The sequence below is a fragment of the Scomber scombrus genome, chromosome 10, assembly GCF_963691925.1.
Source record: "Scomber scombrus chromosome 10, fScoSco1.1, whole genome shotgun sequence".
Taxonomy (NCBI): Eukaryota; Metazoa; Chordata; class Actinopteri; order Scombriformes; family Scombridae; genus Scomber; species Scomber scombrus.
In genome coordinates this window covers 24,744,002-24,758,661 of record NC_084979.1, presented here as the reverse complement: position 1 = coordinate 24,758,661, position 14,660 = coordinate 24,744,002, and the positions used below count along the sequence as shown (strand labels likewise).

General features: G+C 38.2%; 1 protein-coding gene across 1 annotated transcript; it reads right to left on the bottom strand.

Annotated features, from left to right (window-relative positions):
- Window positions 1-298: 298 nt before the first annotated feature.
- Window positions 299-8,195, bottom strand: samd10a (sterile alpha motif domain containing 10a). The gene is made up of 5 exons (XM_062427801.1): window positions 8,183-8,195; window positions 6,247-6,428; window positions 666-834; window positions 416-556; window positions 299-321 (listed from the first exon to the last, which is right to left on the bottom strand). The coding sequence occupies exons 1-5, from the start codon at window positions 8,193-8,195 to the stop codon at window positions 299-301; spliced, it is 528 nt and encodes a 175-aa protein (XP_062283785.1).
- Window positions 8,196-14,660: the final 6,465 nt, after the last annotated feature.

Sequence of the window (14,660 nt, the reverse complement as noted above, 5' to 3'; positions counted from 1 at the left end):
GAGATTAGAGAGAGATTGAAAGAGGCAGAGAGTTTAAGAGAAGAATAGATATGATCAGAAATCACGGAATAGAGCAATAAATTGACAAAACAGATTGTCATGATGCTTTTTCATCACAGTTCATAGTCTGTTTATCGTGCAGATAGGGAATGAAAAGCTGCCATCTTCCACGTAGCAACACAATCCAAGAGAGTGCTCCACTGTTTGTCGCATTTATCCCACGTATCTGATTCACATTTGAGTTTTTTTAATCATAAATCCAACGATTTCCCTTCGTCCACATCTTCAAACAACCTGGTTATGATATCCTCCCAAAGGAACCTGTGAAAGGCAGGCAGATTAATATTTTAAATGTTTAAAAAGGCAAGGTTTGAGACTGAAGTGGTGTTAAAACAAAAAGCTCACACACCCTCACCTCTGCTGAGCAGCTGCAGATTGCGTCCTTCCTCCTGAACCTGAAGCTGCAGCACCTGTTGCAGCAGCTCCTGTCGAAGGGTCTCCTGCACGAGTCCCATCCTCTGCAGCTTCTCTCCATTCAGACGCAGCAACGCCCGACCTGGAAGTTGAAAGCAGGGAGTTAAAAAAAATGTATTTGGGTTTTGTTTTATGTATATTTTTAATATATCTTCCATAAAAATATCTTGTGGTTATTTTTGCAGTGTTACCTGTGATGGCATGATGCGAGAATGCCTCTACGTAGGTTAGATAGTTGTGCGGACAGTGTTTCTTCAGCCATTTACAAACATCTTGTTGAGACCAGAGCACAACGGGCCGGATCAGGCTGGGCTGTGTCGGGCTGGTGTGATATATCCCATAACTGTCGGTGGAATGATACTGCAGATAAACAGATAAACACAGAGAAGATGGATATGTATTATAAGAAATACACATATTGACTCTTTTTGTAGAGCATTAAATGAAAAGATTAATACCACTCTCATATCTGTAGGGTAAATATAAAGCTGGAGCAGTTAGCCTAGCTTAGCACAGACACTAGAAACAGAGGGATACAGCTAGCCTGGCTACAAAATGTAACAAAATCTGCCTACCAGCACCTCTAAAGCTCATGAATTACCATGTTCTGTTTCATTTTCTTAATCTTGTTTAAAAGTGTCAGTTTTGGTTTTATATGCAGGACTATTTCTTAGCGAGGTGCTGTGCTAATAATTCCCAGTAAACCTCACACACCCCTGACCTGGACAATTTTAAACTATTACTTCAGTTCAACCATGCTGAAGTACTAGATCGATAGATCGATAGGTAGGTAGGTAGGTAGGTGGATGGATGGATGGATGGATGGATGGATGGATGGATGGATGGATAGACTCAAACTTAGGTAGGCTATCTTATCATTCAACTTCATTTTTACTCTTTTTTTTTTTTACTATATTGTTTTGCTACCAACTTGCTGACATAAATCCAATTTCCCCACTGTGGGACTAATAAAAGAATATCTTATCTCATCTTATCTTAAGTTTGGTATCACAGTTGGCTAAAACCAAACATAATATAAAAGATCCACAACGTTATGGTGAATTTATCACTGTAAAATACATTATGTCCACTTAATACACTTCATAGAACACCAACATGTTCACAGATGGGACCTATTAATTCAAATTACATACATTTCTGTGGAGTACTGAGCTCAACCTACCTCAAGCATATATCTCATGAAATGGCATATTCACACATCTACCAACTACATGTAACTCCTGAGAAATCCTGACATATGATGCTTTTTATCTTGTGTTATTGTAATGTCAAACTATTCCTTCAAAGCTGCTTTTTGTCCTGTTCAACTCCCCGTTTGATGTTTTTGAAGTATGTTTATGTTTATCAGATCCGCTAACAGACGTGACTTTTCTTAACTGAGCATAATGTGTGATCTTTTAACAGCTGCTCAGTTTAAAAAAAAAAATTATATATATATATGTATATGCTGAACATTTTGTATCAAACACAGACAGGCTGAGATAAAGACACACACACACACACACACACACACACACACACACACACACACACACACACACACACACACACACACACACACACACACACACACACACATATACATATACATACACACATACATACAAAGGCCTAAACATGGGGAACTCACAAGATCTGCCTAATCAGAACAGGTTTCTAACTCATTAAAGCACACACGGATGATCCTGATCATATGTGCTCGCAGATCAAACGCTCTATGTAGACGTGAGCCTGTGAGTTGTCTGAAGGATCAGCGAACATGCAGCAGCTCCTGTAAAAGTAACAGAACAGGCAGAGGAGCATGTAGGCCAGTGTAATCATGAGATCCAGCTCTTTAATCTTATAGATGTACTGGATGTAAAACTGTGGAGGACTAATCAAACTGGGCCTTTGATCAGTCAATCGGTTTAAAAAATTCAGCAAGCTCAGCATTTCTCCAACTCAGATTTCTTTTTTTTTTGGTGCAGGAAAGAGGAGGTGCTCGAAAAAAAAGGAGAAAAAAAAGCTGGTTAATATTTAAATGTCATTGGGGCAAAGTTTGTGCTGGAGGTCTGTTTAATGTGTCCAAATATGCTGATGACTTCATCTGCTGAAGATAAAGTTCTGCTTTGCGTCAATTCTTTTTGTCATCTATTAAATATCTTAAAACTCAGTATCTATTGTGATCTGATAAGGGACATAAACAACGGAAATTGCATTCTTGTGTGGCTCAAAATTATGGATAGATTAAGATAGGATAAGCATCAGCATTTTTTCTGTTAATCAGTGAATCATTTAGTCCACAGAACATTAGAAAGTTGTGAAAAAGTTTTGTTTTGTCCAACAAAACACGACGACTGAAACAGTCCAAAAGAGGCATTCACTTTATAGTGACACAACACAGAGAAAGACAGCAAATGGTCACTTTGGACAAGTTGAAACCAGTTAATTTTTGCTTAATAAATTACTTTAAATTTGTTAATTAATAATCAAAATGGTTGAAGGTGAATTTTTTCTATCAATCAGCTAATCGATTCATTGACCGATCATGTCAGCTTTACATAAAATCTAACATGTTGAGTTACATTTTACCACAAAAACTCATCAATGTTTTCTTACAAGTTAAACATAAATCCAGCTCATTTTGCTCCCTGATAGTCTCATTTAGAGTAACGACGTACTGCTGGTTTCCCTCCAGACTAAATTAAGTATTTTTCTGCTTCCTGACTCGTCTTCAATCCACCAAAGTTCTTTAAATTTCGCCAAAACTTTTTTTGTTTTTATCTTTGCACTTCCTGCTCCACACACGAGGAGCAGCACTGGGTTTCCGTTCTTTTGATTTGACTTCCTTCTTTTAACTTGGCCCAGCATGCTCTTGTTTTTTGATGTCTTTTTTCTCCTTTCCTTTTTTTTAGTATTTCCACTTCACATCTCAACTCTAACATTTAGCATTACAGCTTCACTCATAGGTGCTGCTTAAAATTCTGTCCTGTTGCCATTAACGGGTCAGTGTGTGAATGTTTTGACCGCTGAATCAGACTTCTTTATGGTTGCATAGACTTTGAATTACACCACAAATCATAATAATGTTGCTAACATATCTGAGACGGAGTGAACGCTTTCCTCAGTTCATCTAAATGAATTGTTTTATGAATGTGACAACAGGCAGTTACCCCAAACACCAACATGTGACCATTTCCTGGGCTGCGAATAACAATTATCTTCACTATCAATACATTTCCTGCTTATTTTGTCATTTAATCGTTTTGAAATAGAGACAAATGTGATCTAGACAAAGAGATCTAAAGCCGAATGTAACATATGCAAATAGGAGAAAGAAAAGCAAGAAATCCTCACAATTTACACAATTTACGAGCTGGAATGAAACAATGTTTGGCCTTCTTTCTTATCAAAACGATCAACAGCCAATTATGTTTCTGGTGATTGATTAATTGATAATTTATCTCATTTCAACATACTCACTCACTGCCTTTGGTTAATCAAAAATCTCTGAATGTATTGTGTGGCTCTCCATCTACTGTGGTGCAGCAGAAACATAGAGGTATTACTATAGGTGACAAAGAGAGAGACTATAATGAGTGTTTACTGCTTTTTTTCTGCTTTTCTCAGGAACATCATGTACAGTACAGTGAGGAGACTGTGGACAGTAGAGAAAAAGACTACATGAACCTAACTGTAGGAGGAAATGCTGTGAACTTTGGACAAAGTGAAGATAGAGGAGTAATGTGTTCGGTGCAGCCCATCTCCCAAACACACAGCACTGATTAAATTCATGCTCCTCAAGACAAAAATAAAGCGACCACTACATTATGTGCATCCAAGAGGATTGAAGCAAACAAACAACGCATTGTATACAACTCTGTTATCAGCCCAGCCCAGTTCTATGTTTGCAGCTTTAGCCTCAGCTCATGACCGCCTTTTAAAGAGCCTTTCATGGGGTGAAGACAAAGGCATGGGCTCTCTGACTTGTAACCGAGGGCTTTAAATGAGGCCAGTTTACAGCACAAATGGATTGTGTCTGTCGACGCTGACTGTGTGATCAGACAATGCTCTTTTTGATCAGATAACACAACGAATATCAACAAAAAAATTAAATTTAAACTGGAACAGAATAGCACACTGGAAGTAGATCTGACGATGCTTTTCATAAAGAGAGCTATAAAAAAGGCTTTGCATAATGTTTTATTACTCTGCAGCAGACATCACAGCATGCATAAAAATCAGTAATTCGGTTTCAAACTAAATGCTGCTTCTTTCTGCTCTTCGTCAACACACACAGTGCAGCAGCAGCGTAACGAGAGTGTTGGAGGATCTATGCTATTTAAAGCCATGCTAAAAGGCTGTTAGAACCCACCAACCCGCCGGGGAGAGAGCAACTTCCATTCTCTTCTAACAAAGTGCCCATTTGCAACAATGGATGGTGACCGGCTGCATTTCCCAGACTATGAATCTTTCTTTTCAGACTTTTCTGAGCAGAAATCTCAGAGAAGAGTTACTGAGCACCAGAGAGGATCATTGGCATGTACTCTCAAGTTGATGAGTCAACAAAGAAAAAAGTGCTTAAGTTAAGTAATCTAATATTTGTTTTGTGTCTGCATGACTGACAGGCAGGAATGCAGGATGACAGATTCATTGATAAAAACAAATCTTAAAATGGCAAAAAAATCTGAAAAATGTACAAACACTAGAAACTGCATCAGTGTGCTGTAAGATCAATGAGCGTATTGCTGTTGTTTAGTATATAGCTATAATGATCTTTTATTCCATATATTACAATCAATTCTGTTGATTTTCATTACAGTATTAGCAGTCACTTTATATTGATGGAACAAAAGGATGTGAACAAAAATAATCCATTTCGTTGCTTCTTCCGCGGTTTGAGAAATATTGCTTTTACCTTATCAAGAATCAGATTACTTAAAGCTAAAGGCTGGCTGCTTTTTATTCAACAAATCCCACGAAAACACCAAATCCACAATGAACTGATCCTACCAACAAGTATTGCCTGTGTATACAAAGCCTGATATGCTTGCTGTAGACCTCCATTGTTGATCAAAATCTATTAAAACACACAACAAAAGTTATCTCAAGGCAATTTTCACATAGAGCAGGTTTAGAAAGAACTCTTTGATTTAATTTAAAGAGACAAAGATAGTGGGCTGGTCCAAGGTAAGCCTGGCCAGTCCTAACTTTATCATAAAGGAAAGTTTAAAGCCTCCTTTTAAACGTAGACAGGGACTAAATCCAGAAGATGGTTCCTCTGGAGAGGAGCCTGATAACTGATGGCTCTGCTTTTGGAGATACTACAAAACACACTGTAGTTAATTTTGACTCAATCACACATCACACATACAAACCTGCAGCTGTACTTACTAAAGCATGAAGTACGCAGCTGAAAATAGTCTCTAACAAATGCACAATTTCCTCCTGATTGAGTTTGCTTAAACTACATTAAGCAGCTGTTTTAGCCTTTTGACATTATTACATTCAAAATGAAACCATATATTTGTTAACTGCTTTAAAGATCTCTAAGAGTAGGGAAGTTGGAAAGTATCAAGACAGACTCTCTAATGCATTGATGACTGGTTTTTAAATTGGATATTAAAAATATATAAAATAACACCTGCCTTGTCCTCTATTTAAGCAGCATTAGCTCTGGGAGTAAAAAAAACCTCAGGGTGTATCACACCGCATAAGTCCATGAGCCAGGTGTGCTGTCTGACATGTTCCGGTAATGTAGGTGTTGAGTACCTGCAGGGCCTCTGTGCCCGGCTGCTGCAGCAGCTTCACTGTTCTGCCTCCCGCTGTCTTCTGTCCACGCCCGTCATGCCAGGTTAGGTTCCCACCTGTCCGTCGACTCAGCTGGTGCTTGAAGTCTTCAGGCAGCGCCCTGTACTCCACAGCTGGCCTGCAGAAACTGAAACTGGATGCAGCTGGCGAGATAAAAGCAGGCGGTGTAAAGATTAGAAAGCTGGATCTGACTATTACCACTGACAACATAAAACAGCATGAGACACACTCTTCAAAAAAACTCAACATGACTAGGAAACAAAAGCCAGAGTTGAACCCACCTGGACATCCTGTCATTTAGTCGTGATCTCATTATAAAATACCTGCTCGTACCTGCTCAGTTTAAACACAGAGGACACGAGGCAACTTTCAAAGTTCTCTGTACAGGCTCCTGGGCAAGTCCCAGAAACCAGTGTTCAGGTACAACTGTTAATTTTCGCTGAGCTTGTAGGTGAATGTCGAAGCTGTTAGGCGAGCAACTTTCTCATCATTACGAGGAGGCCTGCAGGCAGACATCCAAGCCCACTCAACAGCAGGTGGCTTCCCAACATCCAGTGATTAAAGAAAGTGTGGAACTACAGTAAACATGCTGTTACTGGCACAGATCCTGGCAGAAAGCCATGGGTCATTACTGATTCATGTGCCAGATTGGAAGGATTTTTCATCGTGTTTGAAGCTATGTGTGCAGCTGTGTTTGTGCCTAACATGCATTTTCAATATCTTAAATTGACTAAGAGAATTTGAAAGGAGGACACAGTGAGCAAGACTGTCAAGAGGGGGACCAGGGTTTGAGTAGATGAAAGTGTCTTTAGGATTTCTAGCTTTGTGCTTCTCCTTTCTGTCATTCAGCATCTCCCAATGAAAGCGGCGCAAAGCCCAGCTCTGCAATCATCAAGGCGAATCAGCAACATCTGATTATTATGAATAAAACTCTGCAGCAGTTTTCTTTCCAAATGATTTTTATTTCTTTGAGCTATGCCTCTTAAGACTATGCATGCATGCATGAAACCTCTTTCACAGGGTTATTACTCCTCCGGGCTACTGCTGTAAACATAAATATGCCTCTTTCCCCGAATTAAATAAGGATAATTAAGACCACTTGTCAGACTGAGTCTTTTTCTTCACAGTTTTGCACGTCTAACATGAGGAGAAAGTCCTCATTAACTCGCAGCACCGGATAGGAAAATTCTTTCTTACAACACATACTGTGAAGAGCCTGCCTGCAGTACTTTAAGCATTTCTGGTGTGAATTAAATCTCCTATTTGAAGGTTTGGAAAAACTTGCACAAAAAGCAACACATAGACTACACTGATTTCCATCAGCATTGCCCATTTTTACTGAAATGATGCAGAAGATGCTATAATAAACATGCAATTTCTACATGAGGGCTTCACAGGGGTTCAATGCAGTCGGCTGCCAAAAACTGACCACAGTAGTAAAACCATGTTACTGGTGATGCTGGTCTCTACTGGTGCGCTGTCCATTTCAGCACCCAGTCACTGTCCATCAGCAGACACCCCTGTATCTTAAACTCCCCATCATTTCCCTAAAAGCTCCTGTAATATATTTTTAAAGGAACTGGATGTAACATGACATGTAAGAGCTGTGTAGTAGGGCTTATTTATTATTATTCTTTATGTTTTTGTTAGATATTCTGAGTCTTTAGGAGTTATTTGAATGTTCTGACCGCATTCAAATACTTCATCATGAGGAAATGATCCTACAGCTGTCGTTTTGTTGACATATAGGAGGATTAACAGACCTGGAAAACCGGTCTTGCAAGTATTTGGTTATAGTAACGAACTAAATGCGCAGCGGAAAATTGAAGTTTCTCCTATGACTATTTTAACATTTCTCGTTTCTATATCGAAAAATAAGCCGCAACAAGCTGCCTACCGTCCACAGCCATGGTGTTTCAGCTCCGTTGTGGATCTAGTGAAAGTCTCCCATCGTCTCCGGTGACCGACACCCAGTCCCTGCGAGTCCTGCGTCCACCTCTCTTCCTCCTCTGGTCGCTGTGTTAACTGACAAAAGTTTCAATGAGATCTGACAGTGGTAGTGACGCTGCTCCACATCCTTTGAAGTCTCAACTGGTCTGACTGGGAAAATGCCTTAAAACCAGCTCACGTCGTCCGCTGCTCTCATTAGCTGCTGGCGGTGTGTGTTTGTGTGTGAGGTGAAGTTGTTGAAGACAGACAGGAATGTCCCCCAGCGGCTGACTGGTTCCTCTGGCTCTGACATAATGCATGCGTGCGTGCGTGAGGCGTGTATGAGTGTGCGTCTCAGTGTGTTTTTCTGCATGTGTTGTTTTTTCTCTGTTTTTTTCCCTTCTATCTGGTGTCGTGAGAATCAGACACGCGGCTTTTTCTCAAGAGCCTGCATGAGCGCAGGAAGCTCAAAGTGCAGCCGCGGGCCCTATAATTAACGCAACCAGTGGAGACTCTGAAAACCGCCGGATGAAAAGCCTTCTCATCACTGCAGCATCCACCATAAGGAATTCCCTTTGCCCCTTTTTCTTAAAGAAAGGGAGCTCTGTGCAGGCCTGTGGGCAGTGGGCCCTTCTCTGTGATGGACCCTCTGTGTGGAGTTTTGTCCAGAGGAGCTTGAGGACATGAGAGCAGATATGAAGAGAGCACTGATCCTGCTGTCACCTGCCACACAGAGTCACTTTATTGATCACATTTTGGTCGTTCAGTAATGGAGAGTTATAATTACATATATATAGTCTCGCAGTTTATGAGCATAAAAGCACTAAAAAAACACAAACCACCCATAATTATTCAGAAAAACAAATAAATTTACTTATTTTTAACCTTTCAAATTCAGACCACGATGCATCAGCTTCCAGGCGACTTATTGCATCCGAAAAGTCCCAAAAAGTATTTTTTAAAAAGGGGGGCAAACTATATTTTGTTTATCCACTGCTACAACCCCCAGTAGAGCTTCAGGGGATAGCTGACTGCCCCTAAAGGGTCTTGACTAAAATAAAATATGTAGTGCTCATCTGTAAATGTATAAATATTTAATAGTGTTGGATCAGGCTGCTCTGGCTTTGATACGGTTTGGTTGACATCTACAAAACAGAAAACAAAACCTTGTCAAAAAAAAAAATCTGACATTGCAGCTGTTGTGTTATCAAACTGGAACAAGCAGGAGGAAATGATTGTCCAGAGACAGATTTTGGCACAAGACTAGAGTAGGTGAAAGTGTGATGATGAAAGCAGATTAGAGAGATCAAGGACAGGTAGCACATAAAACCCAAAAATATTAAACAGGGCTTTGTATGATCGGTGAATGTGTGCAGGTGCTCTGTTGTGCACTGATGACAGACGCAGATGTTTGTCACAGGTAATCTGCATCCTTTGAGTTTAATAACTTCGATGAGTTCTGAGTGACACCCCAAAAGAAATAAAATAATACTCTCCTGCCAGAAATAGCTAAAATCAAAGTTAACCTTCTTCTTTTTCTTCTTCTGGGTTATAATATTAGACTGTATATATAAATATTTACTTATAAACAGTGTGGTTAGAATGCAGATTACAGCCACACATGTTATACCGCCACCTAGTGTACTCTTGACTGATGTGCAAGCACTGAAAATGTAAAAGCTTCGTAAAAGTAGAATTTAAGGCAGAGCTGTTGTATAGGATTGTATTACATTTCACTGTTGCTCATAATAAACTGCTCCATTAGTGTACTATATAATACACAAAGTCGAGTTAAAGGTACAATATTTTCCTCTAAAATGTTGTGGGAAAGAAGTATTAAGTTGCATTGCATAAAAGATGAGTTGAAAAATTGTGCTAGAGTAAATGGACTTAAATAGTTTCAACCTTTTTCTCATATCTGTCTGTTGAATATTAATCAGGAGCCAGGGGACAGTTAGCTTAACTTAGCATAAAACATACGGAAACACACTCCATACCTTGTTTTTTAATCTGTACATAATATGAAGTGTAAAAATGACAAGTTGTGTTTTGCTTAGTGAGAATTAAAGGTGTCAAACAAGCAATACAAAACTAGGCTAGTTGCTAAGCTAAGATAAGAGAGTGGTTATGATCTTTTCATCCAACTCTGCGTTCAAAAAAACGTTAAAAATTCACAAAAATGTTTAATTATTCCTTCAAGGCTGAAACCCTAACTATGAAAAAAACAAAAATTGACATGTCTTAATTTTTTTCTTAAAGAATTTCTTCTCTCATTTATTTTAATTTATGTTTTACGATTTATTTAGCAGGTACAGTAACACATCAATCAACATTTTAGTTAGAGTATTTAGCCAAGAGACTAGTTTTCATCTGTAATCGCCGGGCAGGTCAATAACTTAGCCAAGGACGATTCAAAAAAAGAAAAGAGAGAAAGAAAAATAGTAAAATAAACATTATGAACGATAAATTAACATATCATTAATACAAATAGTGAGTAAAAGCATTGTCCACAATAGAGTCTGATGGTGATATACACAGAAGCTGTAGTTTTAGTCATGGCTGCAGCTCTGGTGCTGTTTTAGCCGGTGTTTTAGAGTTTATTTTTCATCATTATCTGAATTGAGAGTCTAAGGACAGAGGATGTTGTGTTGCTGTATAAATTGTAAAACGCCCTGAGGCAAATGTGTGATTTGTGATGCTGCGCTATCCAAATAAAATTGACTTTACATGATCCTGGTCAGAGGAGGGGCCCCTTCTGGCTTTCTGTGGTTACTCCTGCTCAAAACAACAACAACAACGACAACAGGGAGCCGGTTTGTGATGAAGGGTGTGTCATACTGGGTGCCTTTAATGTCATGGTTTCATGCTGTCTCTTTTTTAAAATATATAATCAAAAGATGCCAAGAGTGGATGTACCGGGGCTCCCTGCTGTTTTTGACATTGCATCATGCGATTGGTGTTTAATTTGAAATTCACACTAGATACAAAAAAAACCCCCCAAAAAACATCTGCCAGCTTTCTCCCACATCCTCCCACAATCAGCCTGATTTTTAAAAAACAGTCGCCACAGAAATGCATTGTAGTTTCTCCAAGTTACACCACAAACTGCACATGGGATAATAAACACAGCTGACTAGTTTGAGTTTAATTGCCAGTGTGTGTGCATGAGTAGTTTCTGCAGATGTTTCTGAAGAAAAAAAAGAAAAGAAAAAGACAGTGTGCAGCATTGGGGCTCCTCTTAAACTTCACGCGTGGGCACATTTGGCTTGCATAGAGTGCTACAAGATGAAAGGGGCTGAACAGTTTCCACAGGAGACAACATCAAAGAGCCTCAAATATTAATAGTATACATTTGAGGTTTACACTGAGCAGACTTTTGTTTAATGTTTAACAAAAAAGTTCTTGTTCATCAATTGTTTTATGGTCATTTCAGACTGATCCAGATCCAGAAAGTCCTGCCCAGTCTATTACTTTTAGATGACCAAACATTAAAACATATTAGTAGTTAATAGAAAAGTCAGAACATTTGGCAGAAAGGAGGAAGAAACTAAATCAGTCAATGTCTAAACCAGAAGTTAACACAAGGGGGCAGTGACATGCTGTCAGCAGTCAGACTTGTGATGGTTTTGAGGACTATGTGACACTATTTCATCATGTCAAGTTCACAGAGGAAAACATGGAGCTTCACACAATAGTTCAAATGCACAAAGTACTTAAACACATAATATATTGTGTGCATCAAAAGCAACTTAAATTTGGCACTCAAAAGACGAAACGGTTATCACGTTATTCTTTTAAGTATCTAATTTTTTAACATAAACCAATATTCAGTTACAAAACAAGAATGGCACCTCTTCACATTAAGGCATGTACTCTATACTATAAGTCTTTATTAAAGTCTATATTAAGGGAAAATGCTTCAATATGCTACACAATTCTTATTTTTGGGGGGAATTTTTGCTTAAAAAAACAAAGTAATATCTACAAAAACTAAGTAACCACCCGAAATGATCGTATACATTTTAACATAGTAATGAATTAGATTATCATTCCCTTATTAAACGAGAAGGTGTCCAAACATCTGACTGGTATGATACATATTTGGATTTTAATAAGGCATCAAGAGTGCAACACTGAGTTACTATGTCATTCAGTTTTGCTGCATCACATTTGAATCTAAGTTCAACAAATGTAAAAAGTAAAATGTATTTTAAGCTTTTCTATAATCCAATAATCCACAGTTCAGTCCGCTGCTGTTTTCCATATTACTTCAAGAATGTAAATTCAGTGTTGAGAGTTGTGTTTAAATATATTTTACTATTAATACTATAGAATAATACTATTAGAGCTGCAATGATTAGTCGATTAACAGAAAATTAAATGTGAACTATTCAGAAGACTGATTCATCATTTTGAGTGAAAAAAAAGCCACATTTCTTTGGTTCCAGCTTCTTAAATGTAAATATTTTCTGGTTTCTTTAGTCATCTATGATAGTAAACTGAATATCTTTGAGTTCTGGGGTTCATTCCAGAAAGTAGGTTCAACGAGTTTAACCCTGAACTCTGAGTTAATCTCAGTTAGTTCGATCAACTCTGAGTTAAGTGAAGAAAAGCGATCATCAATGGTGCTCCGATACCATGATTCACCATGGCAACAGGTAAACAAAAGACAGAGCCTCCATTTCATCAAGTACAACAAACAACAAAGTTTTATTCAGTGTTGTCCATTAATTCATTGTTTACCTGACTTACATTTCCTTACTGATGATAAAGTGGAATCTGACTGTGTATTAGGCTACATTACATTTTAAATATATTTGTTCAGCTTTAATCTTATTTGGACAAAACACAGCAGGCAGCAATTGAAGATTAAACATACAGTTAAAGATTTAAAAACTATATAGATTAAAGACATAGTGACATGCCTATAAACTCTCAATCTGATCCAGTAAAATACGTTGGGGTTTTGTACTTGAAAGGGCATTAAGGTTAAAATACAGATATGGATTTTAAATCTTTAACAATCTATTTGATCCTGCTCACTCAAATAACATTAACATATAATCTCCAGTATAGAAATGATGTTCCATACTGCACTATCATGAGTGATGGAGATAATTATTCTCTGATCTTACCTATGTGTCTTCAGCTTCATATTGATTTTTTAAATTTAAACTGAGATTACACATTATGAGGAGCTGCTGTAACAAACTAACAGCTGTCTTTGTTCAGAGTCACAGAGTTATAAAAAGACACGCAGAGGTTTTATTCTGAGCTGAGGGTGAATTCACGCTGTTTAATATTTGAATGTGGAGGCAAAAACTGCCATTCAAAGAAATGACTGATGTGCATTAAAGCGGTAACTTTATAAAGTCTTCAGTAACAAACTAATATCCAACGGCCAGTAAACCTCCACTAATGAATGTGCTGTGAAACGGACTGAATGAATGAGGAAATTAAATGTGTGTCTGGCTGTAAATTAAGGAAGAGACAGAAAGAAACTCTGGGTTTGTTGGAAGAAAACCTGCCAGCGAGCAGTTTAGCTTCACAGAGTCAGTTACTTATCTTCACTTTTAATATGGAAACATGGAGGTCACAATGGAAAGCTCTGAAAGCCAATTATGAGCAAAAGGGTTTCTAGTGTTATGGAGAGGTGTGTGTGTGTGAGTATGTGTGTGTGTGTGTGTTTGAGTATGTGTGTGTGTGTGTGTGTGTGTTTGTTTGTATGTGTGTGCACATGTGGGGCTGTCCAGATGTGTACACACTGCCATGAGCCTGGCAACAGCAAACACACTAATCCTCTTGGCTAATGTGTGAAGTGTGCCATGACCTTTGGCTCCCCATGTGGCCACCAAATTACGTTTGTTCAGGACAATATTTGTCTTACTAAATGACTAATTTCTTACAGTGATAACAACCCAGAATTAATTAATTTTGACAAGCATCAAAAGACAATACATGTCCCAAACCGGATTAAACTAAAAAAGAAAAAGCTTACAAGAAGAAATAAAAAAAAAAATAATTAAAAAAAAACAGATATGGGGTCACTGGCACAGGAAACAAGGTTCGGGTCTGTGAAGTGTTATGACCAATTACTCCTGTTTGTTCTTTTACATGGCTGTGAACATACAGGAGCGGATATAGGCTGCTCCTTAACAAACAAACAGTGCTCCAAATTAAACAAGAGTTCAAGCAGTACCCAAAACCTGCACCTCTTATATTTTCCTCTTTATACTGATAAATAAAAGCAACATTAACTACTTACTTTTTAAAAAATGTGGACCTGTTTAATAAGCTGGCATAATGAACAGATCTGGGTGTTGATTATAAATGAATTTATATCAGTCTCCTGTCGGTTTGATTGTGTTCCCCTCTCTTACTGTTTGGATTATTCTCTGTGGCAAACTGAACTCATCTGCTATTCAATCCAATTTAAAAATGAATGC